The sequence below is a fragment of the Salvelinus namaycush genome, chromosome 15 (genome assembly GCF_016432855.1).
Source record: "Salvelinus namaycush isolate Seneca chromosome 15, SaNama_1.0, whole genome shotgun sequence".
Taxonomy (NCBI): Eukaryota; Metazoa; Chordata; class Actinopteri; order Salmoniformes; family Salmonidae; genus Salvelinus; species Salvelinus namaycush.
The window spans coordinates 33,284,849-33,306,995 of NC_052321.1; the positions used below are offsets into that span (position 1 = coordinate 33,284,849).

General features: G+C 41.2%; 2 protein-coding genes across 2 annotated transcripts in view; both read left to right on the forward strand.

The window, feature by feature from the left end:
- The first annotated feature begins 1,392 nt into the window (after nt 1–1,392).
- lgals3b (lectin, galactoside binding soluble 3b) lies at nt 1,393–3,714 on the forward strand. Its single transcript, XM_039009111.1, has 5 exons — nt 1,393–1,398; nt 1,542–1,883; nt 2,084–2,172; nt 3,124–3,292; nt 3,553–3,714. Exons 1-5 carry the CDS (start codon nt 1,393–1,395, stop codon nt 3,712–3,714), a joined length of 768 nt encoding a protein of 255 aa, XP_038865039.1.
- Nucleotides 3,715–5,994: 2,280 nt separating this feature from the next.
- The window catches only part of fbxo34 (F-box protein 34), a 42,331-nt gene continuing 26,178 nt past the window's right edge, over nt 5,995–22,147 (forward strand). The window contains exon 1 of the mRNA XM_039009797.1: nt 5,995–6,262. The gene's annotated coding sequence lies outside the window, so the exon portion shown is untranslated. The remainder of the gene's footprint in view (nt 6,263–22,147) is intronic.

Sequence of the window (22,147 nt, forward strand, 5' to 3'; positions counted from 1 at the left end):
TTTAATGTGTGCAGGGGTGTTATGGCTCTCTGCTGAAATAAACATGGCACCTCATTTCAAATAAAATTGTATTTGTCATATGTGCTGAACACAACTGGTGTAGACCTTAGTGAGGTTTACTTACAAGCCCTTAACCAACAATGCTGTTAAGAAATAAGTGTAGTAACAAGTAATTAAAGAGCAGCAGTAAATTAACAATAGCTAGGCTACATACAGGGGGTACTGGTGCAGAGTTGGTGTGGGGGCACTGGTTAGCTGAGGTAAAATGGAGATTTAAAGTGACTATGCATAGATAATAGAGTAGCAGCGATGTTTAAAAAAAGGGGGGGGGGGTCAGGGGAGGCAATGTGACAAGTCTAGGTAACCAGATTTCCAGACTCAAACTAGGTCTGGTCTGACATGTGGGGTGAGGATAGGATGGGTCTTGGGTTGCAAAATGCTGGTAACCTTCCTAAAAATCCATGGTTTGAGAAGTCTTGGTTGGTGACTTCCCAGATGTCATGCTTATTGATGTAATTCCAGGAGTCTTCCAACCAGGATTTCTCAAGTGGTGGGGAAAAAAGAGAATTTGGGGGAAGTTACTGGAATTTTTCCACCCTTAGTGTCCCACTGTTTGTTATGGTCTGACATGAAGGCATTCTTACAATGCTGTACAGAAAGCAGTACTCCTTATCAGTAATGTATACACAGTGCACAAAACATTATGAATGCCTTCCTAATAGTTACACCCCTTATGCCCTTAGAACAGCCTCAATTTGTTGGGGGTATGGACTCCAAGGTGTTGCAAGTGTTCCACAGGGATGCTTCCCACAGTTGTCAATTTGGCTGAATGTCCTTTGGATGGTGGAACATTGCTACATGGGAAACTGAGTGTGGCAAAACCCAGCAGCATTGTAGTGCTTGACACTCAAACTGGTGTGCCTGGCACCTACTGTACCCCATTCAAAAGCACAAATATTTTCTTGCCCCTTTGTTTGTGCCATTCAGAGGGCAATCTTTTTTAGGGTGGAGCAGCTTTAATATTGCATATTGTGGCTTCTATCAATGTAATTGTCTGCATTTCCAAACCCCCATATAATTTTTTTAAATGTATAATCCTTGTCTCATGACTTAAATCCTCCTTTAGCCTGTCAACTCCCCTTCATCTACACTGAAGTGACTATAACAGGTGACATCAATAAGGATCATAGCTTTCACCTAGTAAGTTTATCATGCAAATCTTATGTACACAGTGTATCTGTCATAGCTATGTGAGACTGGTATGGTTACAAAGATTAAGGCTATGGCTAAAGTTTGTAATGTAAACTAACATTTAAGTGTACTTTCTCAAGACCTGTGGTTCCAGTATTTGAAACATACAATTCACATTTCTCACCCTCTTTTTCAGATAAAATGGATGTAAGTAGTTTTCTTAAATCTGTCATTTGTTTAGTGAAGGAATATCCATGCATTTTAAATAAATCAGGGAGGCATCTTGAAACATTAAACCAGTGCACATCACCAATCCTCTCATCCCCCTTCTTCCCCTTGCTCCCCTGTAGCTGTCAGATGCTCTGGGTGGTGGACCGGGCTTTCCAGGCCAGAACAACCAGCAGGGTGGTGGGGGCGTGTGGCCTGGTGGACAACCCAACCAACCAACATGGCCAGGACAGCCTGGTGTTCAACCGGCTTGGCCTGGTCAGCAGCAACCAGGCCAGCCCACCCCCATGTGGCCTGGACAACAACCAAACCCTTCCCAACCCTCATGGCCGGGGCAACAATATGGAGGTGGAGTACAGCCCAGCCAGCCAACCTGGCCCGGGCAACCAGGGGGAGGACCGCCCAGCCAGCCAACATGGCCAGGGCAGCCTAGCCAACCTACTGCTCCTCAACATCAATCACTGGTAAGGGAAGACGTTCAATCCTGAAGATATTGGTTATGATGATTTTGAAAAACCAAGAGCAACGTTCTTATGCTTCATTATTGTTGTGGCTGACAGCGATCAAGACCTCTACTCTGATATTTGTAAGCCTGTCTGAATGAAACGGCAGTTTTTTAAAATTGTTTTCTCTTCTCAATGGACCCATTTTATTTCCCCAACAGAAAGTGCCATATAATCAGAACCTGCCAAATGGATGCTATGACGACATGGTCATCACCATTAACGGGACAATTAACCACAATGCAAAAATGTCAGTATTCACATCAAAATATAGTTATAATTTAGGTGACTTGTGAATATCTCCATTGCAGTCATTTCCACATTATTATTCTGAATGTTACTATTTCAGTCTTGTAGCCAATTATAGGTACTTGATTGGCATACCCCCTTGACATGTTGCCTGCAAACCTCTTCTACTGTAGCCTGGGTACCAGTCTGGTGTAATCTTGTCATATCAAACATGTCTGGCATGACAAAAGGTTAAAATGATGGCACAAACCAATTTGGAACCAGGCTACCCTCAAGCAAAGGATCAAATATGGTGTCTTTTGTTTGTCAGAATGTGACTAATAAGTATCTACCTTGTGATGTAAAAAAGACAAATGGGAGGATTTGCATAGATAATCAAGCAGTGGCTAGTTAAAAAAAAAAAATAGTTGTGAAATTTAAATCAATGGTGTCTCTTTGAACAAGGTTGGCAGACGGTAGCCTAATCCCAACAGCATCTTGACACATTATTTATAATTCTCAACTGATTACATTGTCAGTCATGTAATGACAATGGGTGAGGTATGAACAAATGATATGAATTCAATGCCAGATAATACTTACCACAAATCACTAAAGTCAAGAGCACTAACCATGGCCACAGTCTCGGAGCCCATACATCACCATGGAAACATCAATGCTGATGAGATGGCTTGCACAGCACGCATTCCTCATAAAACATAATGCTGTTGTCTGACTTATAGACACTAGTTAAACGCATTTGTCTATCACAAAATCCTCGCTTCACCGTGTTATTTGCCTGGTCACAGATCTGATTGTGCGCTAAACTCCATTGGTCATTGTCAAGCCAAACTAAATTGTTTGACATGAAAATGAGACAGTTGTCATTATAGCACAGACTGGCACATAAGCTACCATGCTCTTTAATGTAAATGTCTGGGTAATCTTGACTAATGTTACTATCTCCTTTTAGGTTCACATTGAACCTGACCAAAGGGAATGACATTGCCATGCACATTAACCCTCGCTTTGATGACAAGGGCAAGAAAACGATTGTGAGGAACAGTCTGATTGGCAGTAAATGGGGCAAAGAGGAGAGAGGACACAACCACTTCCCCTTCACTCAGGGCCAGCCCTTTGAGGTGAGGGATCTACATTCCTGTTCACTTCATGTCAACCAATCAGTTCTGAAACTGATGTCCAGGGTCATTGAAAATGAGTTGTGCACTATAGGGAATAGGGTGCCATTTTGGACAGACTTGGACACCCCTATATTAGATTTTTTTTTCAGTTGTCATTTTAGGTTTATTTATGAATGTTGTATGATCAGTAGAGTGACATTAATTTCATATCAACAGTCTTTGATTTTGCATAATGAGTTTGTGGTCCTGTGTTTTTCCAGATGAAAATCATGTGCACTAACAACGAGTTCAGGGTGGCAGTGAATAGCTCGCACCTCCTGGAGTTCAAACACCGCATCCGTGACCTCGACTCAATCAAACACCTGGGTATCTACAATGACGTCACCCTCACGTCTGTGGAGATCGAAAACTTTAATATCTAGCAGGTTTGGTTCCAGCCATAGAAATAGAATGACTAGCATGGCCTAGCCTCAAGTTATTTATATGATTCCAAAGACTTCCCTTAATTGTCTTTAAACAGGAAAGTACAGTAGCTTGAATCACACGCTTTAAGCCACTAGGACTGTCACATTCTGTACTAGGCCGGTCTGTTCTCTGTTAAAACATATTTTGAAAAGTGAAATTCCTTTATGGCCAATTCATATACTTTGGTCTTCAAGTAATTTGTGTAAGCTGGTAATGTATAGACTGTATGCAATAAATGTGGTGGTAACAGATTTTTCTCCATGTAAAGACGATACAGGATTTGTCTTGAGTGATTGTATAATGCATCCCACTAGGTGGCAGAGTTGATACATAAATGTTTGATAACCAACTAGTATTTGGATAGGCTGGGGAGAAACTAATTGTAGCCTACCTGTACACAGTGGAACTTACACACTTAGGCTATTACTTTACATTAGTCAATGATGCACTGTCAGGCAAATCCTTTTAACCCTGCAAACATGAGCAAGTTTCTAGACTTTGCTTGTTGGTCATGTGAGATTTCTATAGTTTTTCCATGAGTGGTGACTTATCTTCAGCACTTAATGTTTACTTGGAGGAAAGGGTCTTTGAGCAATATTGTTGATGATCGTCTCAAGTAAAGCACTGACTTTACAGAAGGAGCACGTTGACTAAATCAACACTGCATCTTTTCACTAGCCACTAAAAAAAATATGCTATTTACACCACTGAAATTTCTGCTTTGATTAATTAATTTCAGTTCTCTATTTACAGACTAAGGCGTGCTTCTGCTGGTGTCTATCATTAGCGTTTCTCATGTTTAGTGATGTGTTATCACAATGTGGCATAACTTGTAAAACACTCCTAGAACTCTCACAATGGCTTTTAATTTGTGTTCAAACATTACAGCCCTTGCTGCCCTCCACCCCACGGCAATGAACCCCTTGTGCTGTTAAGATCACATAAGACGAGATTGGCAAGATCCATTTAGACATGACACATCATAGGGACTTTGCCCCGCCACTATTTCCGGCATGCCTCTGGCTCTTGTGCATAATCTACCATCCAGACCACATCTAACTACCCCCCCCCCCCCCCCCCCCCCCCCTCCAACAACTGACAGTGTCAAGTAGACGGGCAAATGGGTGTGTTGACTGGAGGCAGTCATAGCTGCACTAACTTCAACTGAGTGGCTCATATCTCCAGGAGAGGATGTGGACAGTCTGATGTGGAGCAAATGTTTACAGTATGAAGTGTACAATAATACACAGCTCCATAGTACCTTAAGTTGATGTACACTTGAGATACACACAGGTGTTTTAAAAATGCTTCCTTGACAAAGGTGCTCGCAGGCACACTGATCTGTATGGCTAGGCTACACACAATGCAAATAGGTTACCCTCACGGGAAGCTTGTCTCAAGTTCAAAGCTTGTATGTCTTCTGAGATAAGATGGCACCTTGCCTCCGGTATATGATTCAATAATGAGTATAAAGATTGATCAAAGCTACTGGAGGGGAAAAAACATTTACTGATCACATTCCTCTACAGCAGGCTACCAGAAGAAGCTGGCACAAGTAATGCATTCCAAATGGCACCCTGTTCCCTATATAGTGCACTACCTTTGGACTTCAGAGTCCTATTGGCCCTTGTCAAAAGTAGTGCACTATAAAGAGACTAGGGTGCCATTCAAAGACACCTTAGTATCCTGAAGTCAGGTCACTGATACATTTTTCATGATGGAAACTATGGACAGTCTTGATGGAAACTGAAAACAGATGAATTATTAAATGACTCTTATGCCCATGTATAAACTGCTGTGAACTTCATAAAGGTTGGAACTTTAAATTGCTCTCAAATCGTTTTTGCACCTACTTTATGGAATGGCTAAATATGGATTTCAGAACTTGTGGTGTGTCCTATAATTTTGGCTCAACTAATCTATTTAAAGAATGTCTCATTTTCTAATTTGTTTCTTCAAGTGGGCCTAGGCCTATTCCCAAAATGTAAATGACCTATAAAAGTGAACAATATTTGTTCAACTTTTCATGAAAGGTTACTGTATGTTCAATGGATGTTCAATGGTTCAACGTGAGTCGAGGTGCAACCAAAAAGTGCTGACTCACCATGTAGGTTCAATGGATAAGTAAATTGTGTGTCTGATTTGCTTATGCATGAGGTTCCGTATGTTCTTTGATCTTTTTGCGCGTGCATGATAGTTTTGCGGACGCGTTGAATAAGCAAGCCAAGCACGTCAGAACGCTGCGTGGACGTCCCACCAGTAGTTTTGTATTAGTGACTGGCTAGCTATCCAGGAACGTTAACTGTGATTAACGACGTTCGCACCAATACGGCCGAAAGGAGAACGATTTGACTCATTTATTTCATAGTTATTAAGACCGTATGGATACGGTTATTATTTCTTGTAAGGATTCTGCTGAACCGTGAAGACGGCGCTGCTTTGCCCCGCAAGTGCTCCTAGCAAGGGGATTGGAGACCTTTCATTTCCGAGTTTTCGCAGCAGCAGGTCAGCTTGAACCTTTGCTTTGGTACTCTAACTATGGCTAAAATAGGTAGCTAACTACATGGATTAATAAAAACAAATCTAGCTAATATTGTTTAACTGAGTTGACACATTGCTGTGCACGTCACAAGCTAACATATCTCGTCAAGTTGCCTCGCTAAATTAGTCAGAACAGAATTGGTGTAGCTAACGTTAGCTAGCTATTAACAATGCTAACGTTAGTTACTAGTCGAGGTGGGTGGCGTGCAAGACTGCTCTGCATTTCACTTTAGGTAACGTTAATTGGTTAACTAAATATTTGTCCACACAACGTTAACTAGCTAACGTTCTGGACTTGCTTTGTACGGAATTAGCATTACCATTATAGGTTTCTCACCATGGCATAGGTAGTTAACTGCTACACCCTTGATTCAAGGCTTGACTGTGATGTGTTCCTGTACATTGGTGGAAAAGGCCTTTTTCAATTGGAGAGACCGTTTGTTATAAACGTTGACATCTCGTTTTGCTTAAATGTAACTAATTTATAGCTATCAACTAGTTAGCTATATATCAATAACCTTGGTAACTTCCACCTTGTTTTGGCAATACGTTAGCAAGCTAACAGCTAGCTAGGTAACGTTAGTAAGTTTCGGCACAGGCAGCACAACAAGCTCACACATTTGTTAGCCAATTCGAACGATGGTAACACGGATGGTCGTTTTGTAAACAGGAATGTGGCAATGTGTGAAAATGTTATCTTAATTTGCTGTTGTGTATGAACGGTTGTGTGTGGCGGTGTTGCTAAATAGTCAAATAGCTAATTTCCTAAGTTATTCATTTATTAACATGGATAATACTAATCAATGGGGTAACATGCCATTCTAAAGTAGGCAAGTTTTGTATGTCGATACCCACGCTTGTATTGTATCATGATTTGCAAATGTGTCATTTCGCAAACTTGTATCGTGTGGAAAAATTGAACGGTAGCAAAGTTGTAACTTAACATTTGAAGACATTCAATGTGATTTGCAAACATGCAACTAGATTTGAGGATGAATAGACCCTTTTCCAGTACTAACGTCACGCACAGATGCGGACGACGCTTGGCTGCAGTAAGATAGCCATCTGCGCCCATTCAACACAGCCTAGATGTACGTTATGACTATTAAACAAAATAACTTTTTGGGGTTCTCATACGCTTACAATTATGTTTTGAATCTTGCTTTTAACAGTCGCTAAGATTTTAGTTGGTTGTGATCTTTGCAAAATAACTATTTTGGATGCAGCAGTTGTTAGCTAGAATGCTAACGCGCATTGATATAGGCTGTAGCAAACGCTAGCCAAAGAGCCATTTTACTGGTAATTTTTTAAAGTATAATGCAGCTGATTTGCGATGATGAAACAAACATATTAAGCATGACATTCATACAAGCCTTGAAATCCAATTATAATCAAAAAGTAGTGTGAAATGCACTCAAGCATTTTGGCGTTCTATAACTCCCCCTGTTCTGCAACCAACTTCCGCGCATCGCAGTCCTGCGGCAATGTTTGTAAAAACACAGAAAGAGGTCTATGCAACACATTAATAACTAAACTTGCGAATCTTCTAAATAATACATGTTGCCCATGTCGTATATGCTTCCTCAGAGTTTTGACACGAATGTGAGGTCTAACCAACATTTTTGTAGTTTGAAATTCACTGAGGGACCTTACAGAATTGTTTGTGTGGGGTGCAGAGATGAGGTAGTCATTAAAAAAATCATGTTAAACACTATTGCACACAGTCCATGCAATTTATGGAAGGCAATGTTTCTTTTTTCCCCCTTAAACGTAGAAGGCAAATCATTTATCCCAAACCAAATATGTGTTGATATTAGTTATTACTTCAACATTAGTGTGTTTGATCAATTTCTAATACATTTAAGACTTTTCTGGTAGATGTCTAAGACCCCTTTTCTATGTGTTTGACCAGAAATCAAAACCTTTGCTTATTTCAAATTTTTAGGATGGGAAATGGTAGAAAAATGCATGCCTTAATTTCTCAAATATACTCTTAGCTTTCATTTGACACCCAATTTGACATGTTCTTATGAACTTCAAATGTTGGTGCTCATATGTGTCCTTTTACGTGGAAATGTCCATCTTTAATAGGAGTGAAAAACTTTCGATAACGGTTGTGCTTTAAAGTGCATCACTTCCCATTTAAACTGTGAGTCTTAAAATGACAATCTTTTGAAGAAGTAAACAGCTGCTTGTTGTGAAGTGCTAAAGGTTATGGCACACATGATTAGTCCTATACACTTGTTTGTCTTGCAAATACGCATTTAGCCCAAACTTTGTACTTAGGCCTGGACTGTGATTTAACAAGTCAGTTGTCTGAGAGGTTTTAAAGGGTATGTTTTTGCCATGTGGGATGTTCAGTGTCACAGCAGTGTTTTGATAATTTGTGCAGAGTGTAGTTGCAAGATTTTCCTACAGTGCAGTACTCAAAATGGATTGGATGATAAAGCCCAATAAGCCATTTGGCAAAAAGCATTTTCTTGAACAAAGTCGCCGTGAGTTCTGACAGATTTTTGTTGTACAATAATGCTGAAATCTTCCTATTTCTACCTATTCTCATGCTACTGTCTACTGTGACTTGTAACTGTTTCTGATTTAATTCTTCATTCTGTCGGTTGTGGTTTGGGATGAGGATGCAGGCTTAGTGCCTGATTATTGAGCGAGTCATTCAGTGGTTAATTGTACAGCCAGAGAAGGCTTTGGCACTTCCAGGGAACTGAAGCAGATGTTTCAGGGTGGATGTTGTCTCCATCGATTTCAATATTGTACAGCAACTCCATAACCTCAACTACTGTAAAACATTGAGGAAAAGACACAATAACAAACTTCAGCTGTGCGCAGTAGATCACCTGCTGGGTGTCGACCAACGGTGGCAATTCCACATGTAGAATAGTTGGGAAATTAACAGAAAATGAAGGCAGCTGTTCTGTGGTCAGAGGCGATAGGACAGCCACCTGCTGCTTTTAACCGTTCATCGACAGTCTGTTTGGCCTTTTAGTCAGTCAACCCATCAGAAGAACCCATTAGCCTAACTGTCCAACATCAATCATCTCACATGTTGGGCCTATAGGCCCAAATGTGTGCAAATGCGCAATGATTTATGCTTTAAAGGGACGCTGACCTTAATGGTTTGGCCTTGTTTTTTTTCTTGCTCATTAAGTGCTTGCGGCCATGACTGAAGCCAAATGTGAGTTGTCTTGGGAGTGTGGTTTGATGTGAGTGTGTCTTTGCCATTCAATCACAACAAACCAAGGGCAGTACAGTTGTGAGTAGTGACAGCGAGGTAAGCAAAGCTAGCTTTGCTATTGTAGAGAAGTTTAGGACTTCTTCTGTCCTGACTCACCATATCAAGATGGTAAATTTAATTCAGTTCAATGCGTTGGCTAAAGCCTGCGCTGACCTGTATTTAGCCAAGCTGACAGCAGCTAGCTAGTATAGCTTGGGCATAGCTGCAGCCGGCTAGCCTAACTAGCGGATTTCTTTGAAATCCCAGTTATGCCAAAATTGCAGAACCAGTGTCTGAAATGTTAACATTTTACAGTGGAAAGAGTAACAACTGCAAGTTGAATGCCCTGTCTTCAGTCAGCAGTCCTACAAAGCAATATTCTATAGCTAACTGGCTAGTTTTTGTCTCCTTATGTCTGCTATTAGATATTTTCCAGGCGACAAATCCCAGAACTACTAATCTCCCTACAGGTGTAGGCTACATGTGGAACATTGCACAAACATCACCCAGCTTGAGTGTCGATCTGCTTATTGGCAAACAATCAATGCGTGTGTTTGTTACATACAAAACACTTTCTGCTGTAATTATCACATTGATGTGTTTATAAACGCCTACACTTTACCTAGCGAATCAGAATACGTTGTGTAGAGTACAACTTCAGCTGTCTAACCAGAACTATTATGGCATTATACATCTATGGTCTGTCTAAGGATTTGGCTGTCAAACCAGTAACCACACAATGACATTTGCAGCTCTCTGGGTAAAGTTGTCTTCAATTCTCCAGTGGGTGTGCATGAAGTCCCTTCCATCTATTACAGGTTATGGACAGGTGCAGTCAGGAGGGGTGGAGTGCATAACACTCCATCCTGGATATGACAGCATTTTGCTTCAACTCATGAGTCCAGCAGGCAGTCCAATAACTACAGGCAGTTGTGAGATGCAAGAGGATTGCACTCTTTTCATACTGTAGGCTATACTGACCAATTCAAAGCTTCCTCCAGGAGAGAAGAGTCCAATTGCTGAACTTACACTGCTGTGAAAAGTAATTGCCCCCTTTCAGATGTTCTCTATTTGCATTTTTTTGACACTGAATGTTATCAGATCTTCAGCCAAAAACAAATATTAAAGGAACCTGAGTGCACAAATAACACATTTGGATACTTATTTCAGTTAACTCTTTACACTCATACCCTTATACAGGTTGAAAATGGCAGAGTTGGACACTAACAAGTGCCTAAATTGAAATGCAGTGGCTCTACAGTAACATGCTATACATGACGTCAGAGCTCAAATTCTCTGGTTCACAGCGCAGTATTGGTTTTGACTGACTGTTCTGAACTTGAGCACCGCAAGCGACAAGAAGTTGCCCCCATCCTTCCTGCTAATTGGGCAACTTTGCAAATGTTTAGTCTGAGTGACGGGAAGGCTGTAAATAAAGATGACTCAATGTATTTTGAAAGATGAGACATTGAGGATTATATTAAATACCGCTTTGTCATATAAGCAAGCCAAACACCCGTGAGTCCAAATGTGCACTTCACATTTCCATATCATAAAACTCCTGTAATATACAGTGTCAACGTTTATTAGGTCTGTCCCTGACAACAACAAAAAATCAACCGAGAGTCTGTTCTTGAGTCTGTTTTTGACATGCACTGAGCTTGTCTGACGCTTTAGGTGCACCGTTTTATGAAATAATTAAGACACAATGACTAGAGGGAGTACGACCAAAGTGTATTTGATCGGGCTCGGACTTGCTGCGCTGTTAAAAAAAAAAAAAAAAAAGAAAGTAAAGACAGCGAGTGCCTGTGACTAGCACCTGTTCTCTCTCCTCCCTGCTGCAGCAACCACCACAGAACATCAAGTGTTTTTTGTTTTTGTTTTGTGCAATCCATGTTGCTGAAACTGCAGCATAATTACAGCCATTTCTGGCTTAAGTTCTGTTACTCAAATCCTTTATTTGTTTAGGAAAAACATGCCCTATTCTCTCACCTGACATATAGCCAATGATATTCACATCAATAAATTGGTTATAACAAACTCCAACACTGTAACACATGTGACAGCATAACGGGGGAATGTTTACTAGTTGCTCAGGAGGGAAAGGGGAAGTCAGATGTCTGAAATTTGACATAGTTGTGAAAACTACTAGAGATCTAGAAAAATAAGGTAGGTAAGGAGCAGGTGCTGCGTTCATAATTGTGCCAAATAGGTGCTGTTAGATTACAATATTATTTCGGACCATTTTGGAACAGTGTAAACAACACTAATTTCTAAGCGTACCTTTTTTTTTGTGAAGCCTTTATTACAGCAAAGACTAAAAACAGTCGCATGCTATTGCTGACATGGAACGTTTATTTTTTTGTTTAGGCGAATTATTCAAGGCTCCCTTGTTTTATTTTAAAACTAAAATGCTTGATTGTATTTGAAATCATGAATGACTCGTATACTGTCTGATGACATGAACAAATTAATGATCGATTGGTACATATAGGTCTAAGTAAGTTGCGTATTAAGACCGCTTAACATGATGCACTTTTAGGCCTACAGTTGGATTATGGTTATACAAGGCTGCTATACTAAGCCTACTGATTACATGTATTATGATCATAATTGTAATAACATGGAGATCAAGGAGGGTAGGAGCAAGAGCTACGTTCGTATTGTGATAAACAGGTGCTGCTAGATTACAGTATTTTTCTCTCCATTTGGAACAGTGTAAACAACACTAAATAAATTGTAAGTAATACCAGAGAGGCTGTTCTAATGGAAAACAAGTGTAAAGCCTTTATAACAGCATGACAAAGATTAAAAGGGAAAGGGGGATACCTAGTAAGTTGTCCAACTGATATGTGTCTTCCGCATTTAACCCAACCCCTCTGAATCAGAGAGGTGCGGGGGGGCTGCCTTAATCGACATCCACATCTTCGGCGCCCGTGGAACAGTGGGTTAACTGCCTTGCTCAGGGGCAGAATGACAAAACAGTCAATTGTGAAATTGCTTTATCCGACATGTTGTGGTTGACTATGTTTAACATAGAAAGAGCAGGTGTTCTTAATGTTTTGTATACTCGGTGTATGTGGTTGACTTAGTCAGGTACGTTTAACACTTAGGCTATTGATTATAGACCTAATTAAGTTGTTTTCCTCTCCACTTTTCTTAGACAGTTAAGGCCAGGGCTGTTTTCTCGTCTCCTCACACCGCTCCTGCCTCCACCGCATTGTCCTCCACACCAATGTGCTAGTTAACTTTGCTATTGTGCACAAACACTGTAGCAACATTGTCTAGGAAAATGCAGCAATTCAACAGTGCACTGTTTCAGAACCGCGGACAGCAACCGCTATCCAACGCGAAAGGAAGCGAATTTGTTATAAAATAATATTTGTATTTGTGTTGCACCATTGTTCTTACGTAATATAACCATACACAATTTCAGTAGCACGTTTTGGAGTGATGGACTGTGCCATCCACACGGCCTCCCCAATGGATTAGTCCACTCGGACAAGTACAAATCAGACTGTTGTGTGTACCATGAAGAAAAAAAAAATCTAATATGCGTCTGGCTAAAGAAATCTCGGTCAACCAACAGCATATCGACCAAACAATGAAGCAGTCGACTAAATGGGGTCCGCCCTTACTTTTATGATCACTGTGTTGTCATATCCTGGGTTGTTCTGAGCAGAATGAGGCTATGCTTGTCGTATTGGGAAGAAATTTGGCGGGGAACACGCTTCTGCGTGCCCTCGTGACTCAATTCTATGCGCACCAAAATTACCATCTGCTTCTCTGCATTGCCTTGTGAAAGCCTAAACACTGTAAGATCGTTTTTTGTGACTTAGCTAGCCATGTTGGCAATAGAACACGCTTTGAAATGATACCCACCTGACCAGATTGTGATTTATAATAGACCATTTTTGGAATGCATAAAGGCTGCGATGCAGGGCTGTGCCCCCCCCAAAAAACACAAGTCTGCTTACTCTAGTTCTTCAACAGCACAGCTAGGAGAGCTGAAAATAGCACCTTATAATTGAAGGCTCTTTGAGTCAAAGTGCATTGAAATTACATAGGAACTGTGCACACTTTGGAGAGGTGTGGGGCCACTTAGAGACACTCAAACCCTTGTCTTATGCTGCACCTACCCCAAATACCCATGAATATTCATATGTTGCTGAATGTATCCAGAGTATTTTAAGATTTCTTTATCATCAAATGTGGCGTAAATGTAAAATGCACATAAAATCAACAGTGTAATGTTTGCATTGTCTTGTCTGATTAATGGTTTTGTCCTCACCTTTAGTCTTATAATTGTCCAATCTTCAAACTGTAACCTTGTAATTGCTACCATGGTTATGCATATGCATTTCATATTTCTTCTGGAAGAAACATTTTATATTTATCCCTATTCATATAGGCCAATTCTCACGAGTGTGAAGGGTTAATTAACAAAGGTATGCAACACCCAATGCCTCTGTGTGAAAAATGTATTGCCCCCTTACACTCAATAACTGGTTGTCACCTTTAGCTGCAATGACTGCAACCAAACGCTTCCTGTAGTTGTTGCTCAGCCTCTCACATCGCTGTGGAGGAATCTTGGCCTACTTTTCCATGCAGAACTACTTTAACTCTGACATTTGTGGGCTTTTAAGCGTAAACTGCTCGTTTCAGGTCCTGCTACAACATCTCAATGGGGTTCAGGTCTGGACTTTGACTAGGCCATTTCAAAACTTTAAATATTTTGCTTTTCAGCCATTCTGATGTAGACTTGCTTGTGTTTTGGATCATTGTCTTGCTACATGACCCAGATGCGTTTCAGCTCAATGGCGGATGGCCTGATTCTCTCCTTTTAGAGTTCTCTTGATACAGAGCAGAATTCATGGTGCCTTTAGTGGTGACCAGGTGTCCAGATCCTGAGGCAGCAAAGCATCCCCAAACCACTACCACTGTGCTTGAACATTGGTGAGGTACTTACTCTGAAATGCAGTTTGGTTTTCGCCAGACATAACTGGACCCATGTTTGCCTAAAAGCACCTGGATGATCTTCAAGACTCCAGGGAAGAATGTTCTATGGACAGATGAGTCAAAAGTGGAACATTTTGATGACATGGGTTATGTCTGGCGAAAAACCAAACACTGATCATAATTCTTCCACAGCCATGTGAAAGACTGATCGACAACTACAGGAATCGTTTTGGTTGCAGAAATTTCAGCTAAAGGTGGCACAACCAGTTATTTGTATTTATTATGGATCCCCGTTAACTGCTGCGAAGTCAGCATCTACTCTTCCTGGGGTCCAGCAAAATTAAAGCAGTTATACTTTTTTTTTTAAACATTACAACAGATTTGACCTGTGTGTGAATAGTGTGTACGTTATCGTGTGTTTGTATTCATGTTTGTGTTGCTTCACAGTCCCACTTTCATAAGGTGTATTTTTACGTTTTTTTTAAATCAAATTTTACTGCTTGCATCAGTTACTTGATGTAGTCATGACTTTATGTAGTACTGTATGCCTCCCATAGTCTGTTCTGGACTTTGGGACTGTGAAGAGATGTCTTGTGGGGTATGCATGAGTGCCAGTAGTTCAAACAGACAGTTCGGTGCGTTCAACATGTCAATACTTCTCACAAATACAAGTAGTGGTGAAGTAAATTTCTCCTCCACTTTGAGCCATGAGAGATTGATATACATATTATTGTTGGCTCTCTGTGTACATCCAAGGGCCAGCATTGCTTCCCTGTTCTGAGCCAATTGCAAATTTCCTAAGTCCCTCTTTGTGGCATTTGACCACACAACTGAACGTAGTCCAGGTGCTACAAAACTAGGGCCAGTAGGACCTGCCTTTTTGATTGTGCTGTTAAGAATGCAGAGCAGCACTTTATTATGGACAGACTTTTCCCCATCCTAGCTACTGTTGTATCAATATGTTTTGACCATGACAGTTTACAATCCAGTGTTACTCCAAGCAGTTTAGTCTCAATTAACACATTACTCATTACAATGTTTAGTGAATGATTTGTCCCAAATACAATGCTTTCAGTTTTGGAAATACTTAGGACTGACTTATGCCTTGCCTCCCATTCTGAAACAAACTGCAGCTCTTTAAGTGTTGTAGTCATTTCAGTCGCTGTGGTAGCTGACATGTATAGTGTTGAGTCATTCGCATACATTGACTTTACTCTGTGTCTATGTCGTTAGTAAAGATTGAAACAGGGGGCCTAGACAGCTGCCCTGGGGAATTCCTTATTCTACCTGGATTTTGTTGGAGAGTCTTCCATTAAAGAACACCATCTGTTCCGTTAGACCGGTAACTCTTTATCCACAATATAGCAGAGGGTGTAAAGCCATGACACAAGTTTTTGCAGCAACAGACAATGATCAATAATGTCAAAAGCCACGCTGAAGTCTAAAAACGCCCCCACAATCTTTTTATCATCAATTTCTCTCAGCCAATCAGTCATTTGTGTAAATGCTGTGCTTGTTGAATGTCCTTCCCTATAAGCGTGCTGAATGTCTATCAATTTGTTTACTGTAAAATAGCATTGTATCTGGTCAAACAGAATTTCTTCCAAAATTTTACAAAGCGTTGGTAACTAAGCTAATTGGTCGGCTATTTGAGCCAGTGAAGGGGGCTTTACTGTCCTTAGGTAGGGGAATAATTTTTGTTTCCCTCCAGGCCTGAGGGCGCACACTTTCTAGTAGGCTTAAATTGAAGATATGGCAAATAGGAGTGGCAATATCATCTGCTATTATCCTCAGTAATTTTCCATCCAAGTTGTCAGATCCCGGTGGCTTGTCATTGGTGATAGAAAACAATACATTCACTCACTTCACAGAATTCAAAATTACAATTCTTGTCTTTTCATAATTTGGTCAGATATACTTGGATGTGTAGTGTCAGTGTTTATTGCTGGCATGTCATGGCTAAGTTTGCTAATCTTGCCAATGGGTTTTGTGATGAATGACCAATCTGATTCAATGAATGATGGAGCGGAGTTTGCCTTTTTTGCCCAAAATGTCATATGGTGATCCAGAGCTTTACAAGGAGCTTTTCAACTTTAGGCCACGACTGGTGCAGTATTTTCGGAAGGAATGTATTATGAGAAAAAAAAAAGAACTGCCGATTCCTAGTGTTTGAATCTATTTTCTGACCATTGCATGCTATATTTGGATCGGTTTGGTGTCCACGGACCGATGCATCTTAAACATTTGAATTGGGGGCCGATGCATTTCGGCGAATTGTTACATCCTTAGTAAAAATCAAATCCAACATCCTTCGTCCTAATTAGTTTTCTATGTGGGAATTGCCAGAACAATTGGAGATACCAAAAATATTTTGGGTCTTCCTGGTATGGAATCTCCCAATATTGGCATTGCGCAGCAGTTGTCATGGTGTAGGTTAGGCTAGATATATCCTACATGCATATAGGTTTAGTGTGCAAATCATCTGGAGTAGATGTAGCACATGCATTGCAACCTTTCTATGAACAATTAATGAGAACCTCTTTAGTGTGTAGTCAAGTGCGGCTGTCTGAAAGTTCCGCCTGTTGGGATGAATTGGCCTATTCCTCCCACCAAGGCATCCTGACAACTGGACAGCCCACAGTGTCAAACATGTTTGTCCACTCTGTTAGGACTCACACAGCACTACCAGAGAGAAAGATGTGTTCAACACCGGTGTTTCCTACATGGCAAAAACAAGCTGTTGATTGCCTTTGAATTCAATTGGAGTGGGTGAGGCGGGCCAGGCCTGCAAGTGCAACAGGTTATGACAAGCTTTTGTCTTTTAGATAAGTGGCTTTTAATGCTGTTCTGTTCTCACTGTCTTCTCGCTGCTCTGTCGTTGTCTTTACTTCCAGGCACCTTTCCCACCTGAGCCCCAATAATTCACTCCTGACAACTTGCGAAAAGCTGCTTTTTATTTTTTAATTGTATTTTTTATTATAAAGCAAAAAAACATTCAATTGACCTATTACTAAGTCGACACCAAAGGAAATGTACTTTTTGTAATACAAATGATTGTGTTTGAATAATTAGTGTCCGTGCTGTATGAGTTGTGGCCTTGCCTGCTGATTGTCCTTTACATTTCAATGTGGCTGTTCAATACCCATACAGCAAGTGTTTTTTTGTATTGGGTTGTGAATGCATGCTCCTACATGCTCTTTGTCCCTCAGTGCATTCCATTATTGGTCTTCTCATACTGAGTCATTTTGGTCAATGCTGAAGTTGGAAGCATGCTTTGACGTTAGGCTACACACAATTGCAACAAAGCAATGGCAGTTTGTTTTGTGACATGCAGACAGACCAACTGTATGGTGGACTTTTAGATTACTGTAATGCATGAAATGCCGTAGCATAGGAGAACTGTGACTGAATGGTGTGCGACTGTATGAAAGGGCTAGATAGGAAGGAATTCGCTAAGCCAAAAATAACTGGGATGGGTGTTTTTGTACAAGGTTTGTTGAAAGCCTATATCCATTTTCTCACTTGAGTGAGGAAAAATGAAGTTGCCCAGTCTTGACTTAACAGGTTTGCTCTGTCTTGTAGCTTAGGTCCTGTCTGTGTCCTTTGTCTGCACTCCAGCAACATGTTGTGGTTGTTTCCGTTCCCCTTTGAGTCTATCCAATAGGCAGGGTGAGATTGCCGGGTGTGCTGCTGTATGTTGTTGCTATTCCTGGTCTGGTGGTGTGGTGTCAGAGCTGAAGCCTTTTGCTTGGCAAAGGAGGAAAATAAACTTCTGGCTGTGCACGCTAGGTACTCATAGCTATTCACAGCCCCCCCCCAAAGTAGGCTAATTACTGAATAGGTGTGAACTTCTGAGTAGAGGTGTAGAATTCAAGACCAGCCCTGTTAAGAGGTCCTCTGTTTGTGTAGGACTGCGCTGGTCTGTTGTTGATGGACTACACGTGTAACCTGTGTAACTGGAGCATTGACATAGATTTCTATTTCAGTGTTGATTAGCCTTATCTTCAGAAATATGGATATTTTTATTTTTGGTTTGAACTTTTGAAGGATCTGATTCCAGAAGTCAAATTGTGTTTTGGCTTGCCTAATATTTCACTATTTTAGATTGACCTTACTGAGCTAATGGCTTTATTGGCCCAGGCCCCAGCTAGCTGGTAGCTACTGATCAGATAACTGAAATGTTGCCAACGGAAGTGTTGTTGAGACTGTGGCTCTGAGTCTCAGTGGCCATGACAGAATCATGTTGCTATGAGAGATCACCCCCAAATCGATGGTTTTGTGTGCTATGTCACTGTTCAGACAAGACAGCACTTGTTACAGTTTGTCAGTGCTCCACAGCATGGGTGTGTGGACTGTTGAGAGTATCATGGATGTCTCTCTACTTGATTTGTTATGAGTTTTGTGTTCTACCCAGGCTACTTGCACAACATTTACTGGTCAGTCAGTGGTCAGAATGCCCTATTGATATAGTTACTTATCGGGATATTACTTTTGACGATATCGTATTGTTTTAACTATCGCTATAATATTTTTGTGCTAGTTGGCTCGTTTTCTCATGGCTCTCTTGCCCCGCGCGGGCAGACATATGGTGAGCAATATGTTTGGAACATTGAATCGCAATACATATACTCTGAACAGATTGTAAACTCAACATGCAATCATTTCAAAGATTTTAATAAGTTCTATAAGGAAATCAGTCAATTGAAATGAGTTAATTAGGCCCTAATCTATGGATTTCACCTGACTGGGAATACAGATTGATCACAGATACACTACATGACCAAAAGTATGTGGACTCCTGCTCGTCCGAACATCTCATGTCAAAATCATGGGCATTAATATGGAGTTGGTCCCCCCATGTTGATGCTATAATAGCCTCCAATCTTCTGGGAAGGATTTCCACTAGATTGCTGCGGGGACTTCCATTCAGCCGCAAGCGCATTAGTGAGGTCGGGCACTGATGTTGGGCTACTAGGCCTGGCATGCAGTCACCGTTCCAATTCATCCCAAAGGTGTTCAATGGGGTTGAGGTCAGGGCTCTGTGCAGGACAGTCAAGTTCTTCCACACCAATCTTGACAAACCATTTCTGTATGGAAAATGTTATTGTATGCTGTAGCTTTAAGATTTCCATACACTAGAATTGTTTATTTTTATTTAACCTTTACTTAACTAGACAAACTAAGGGGCCTAGCCCGAAGCATAAACAGCCCCAGACCATTATTCCCCCTCCACCAAACTTTACAGTTGGCACTATGCATTTTGGCAGCTAGTGTTTTTTTTGGGCATCCACCAAACCCAGATTCGTCCGTCGGACTGCCAGATGTTGAAGCGTGATTCATCACTCCAGAGAATACGTTTCTACCACTCCTGACTCCAATGGTAGCGAGCTTTACACCACACCAGCCGACGCTTGGCATTGCGTATGGTGATCTTAGGCTTGTGTGCGGCTGCTCGGCCATGGAAACCCATTTCATGAAGTTCCCGACAAACAGTTATGCCGACTTTGCTTCGAGAAGCAGTTTGGAACTTGGTAGTGAGTGTTGCAACCTAGGACAGACGATTTTAACGCTCTATGCACTCAGCGGTCCCATTCAGTGAGCTTGTGTGGCCTACCACTGTGTTCGTTTTTCCGTAGCATATGTCTGCCCGTACCATAACTCCACCGCCACTATAGGGCACTCTGTTCACACCGTTGACCTCAAACCGCTATCCCCTACACGCTCTCTGCCATCTGCCCGGTACAGTTGAAACCGGGATTCATCCATGAAGAGCACACTTCTCCAGCATGACAGTGGCCATCGAAGGTGAGCATTTGCACACTGATGTCGGTAACGGCGCCAAACTGCAGTCTGGTCAAGACCATAGTGAGGATGTCGAGCACCCAGATGCGCTTCCCTGAGACTGTTTCTGACAGTTTGCACAACCAAAGAATTTCTGCACAAATTCTCTCATCAGCTGACTGGGTGGCTGGTCTCAGACGATCCCACAGGTGAAGAAGCCGGGTGTCGAGGTCCTGGCCTGGCGTGGTTACACATGGTCTGCGTTTGTGAGGCCGGTTGGACGTACTGCCAAATTCTCTAAAATTATGTTGGAGGCGGCTTACGGTAGAGGAACATCTGTGGCATTTTTGTTCAGTGTAGAATTGCGATACTTAGGTGCCGATGCAATATGTATTGTGACAATATCGTATCGTGAGGTCCCTGGCAATTCCCAGCTCTGCTATTGACTGGAGTCATGAGCTGTGAAGTGCATAAAGTGTTTGAACTCATTTAAGACTTTTTTTGGTAATGATGGATTTATACCAAAGGGGCAGAAAAGCATGTTTTGTTAGCGTGGTCCAAAATCTATTAAACTAAGCTTCTTTCCCTCTCTGGACCAGTTGCTTTTCTGATTTATTGCTGGATATACTTTACGGTACCAGCCTATATTAGAAAATCCCCTCAAATTTCAGCAGCTGGACTCCATAGCACTTTTAGCGCTTGTCGACCAAGTGCTTGGGAATGGAAATAGCTTTGTATAAGAATTGCAGCAGGCAGCCCCACCCCTCCTTTTCCTGACTGTGTTTAAAGTGCTATTGTATTAGGATGGAAACTCCTCCAGTAAGTTCAGGTAAAGGAAGCGCCTTATGAAAGGAGAGGGTAGTCCATAGAAAAATAATCACTAGAATGTGCGTCCCGATTTCAAGTCAATGGGTCTCTAATGGATGGACCCAGAGCTTTTTAAGTGTCTTTAATATTGATTATATTTCTATGGTGCAGCTATGCATCATGGATAGGGACATGGTGCAGCAGCATCAGAATTTGGTCTGGTCTAGAAGCTGCTACTGATGAAATTGGAGATCCTCTACAGCTGTGCTCTGTGGGCTTCTTTGTCATTCAGGGTGTCCTCGTTGCCTCTTCTCGACCTAGTCATGGGACTGGAGCATTGGCTTGGCACAGGTTTGTGTTTGTGTATGACGGGGCAATTGTAGTTGAGTGGAGTAAGCAGGAGAGAATCTAAAACCTACAAACATAATCATGAGGTAGCTTACTATACTCTTGAATAATGCAACAATTCCGAAGCATGTGCAGACAACTAAAGGGTTTATTTTGTTCGTGCACACGTTAAATCTAACTTGCAAGACAATAGCACAGCTATCTAGATACAGCTAGTACGTTAGCATATCAAACATGAATGTTTACCACCTCACATACGACTATAAAAGTACAGTGATGTTATCAGGGGTTATACTGAAGTTATTTTAGTTTCATTCTGAACAGAACCACAGTTGAGATTCCACAGGGAGAGTTCACCCAAATTACAAAATGACACCCAAAATACAAAATGACACATTGGTTTCCTTGTCTATGGACTGCTTAAAGGGTTTGAGGAAATCCATGCTTTGCTATATTTCCCCGACACTGTTTCCAAATGCTAACGTTTTAGCATTTTTGGACAGAGATCCCATTCAAGTCTTGGTACTGATTTATTCGCATTTTTCATGCGTCATGTCCAAGTAATCCGAAAGTATCTCAAATTGATTGTGAAACTCATGATGTGCAAAAAATGCTAATATCGGTCCCATGACTTGAATGGGATTTGTGCTGCATGCATTTCGAAATGGTGCCATGGAAACTTAACCAAAGCATGGATTTATGTCATACCTTGTCAAGACTGCTTACAG

Excerpts from the sequence above, each read along its gene's own strand:
- lgals3b (XM_039009111.1), top strand. Across the intron at positions 2,173-3,123 it reads ATTAACCACAATGCAAAAAT|GTTCACATTGAACCTGACCA; the intron begins GTCAGTATTCAC and ends ATCTCCTTTTAG. Across the intron at positions 3,293-3,552 it reads CTCAGGGCCAGCCCTTTGAG|ATGAAAATCATGTGCACTAA; the intron begins GTGAGGGATCTA and ends GTGTTTTTCCAG.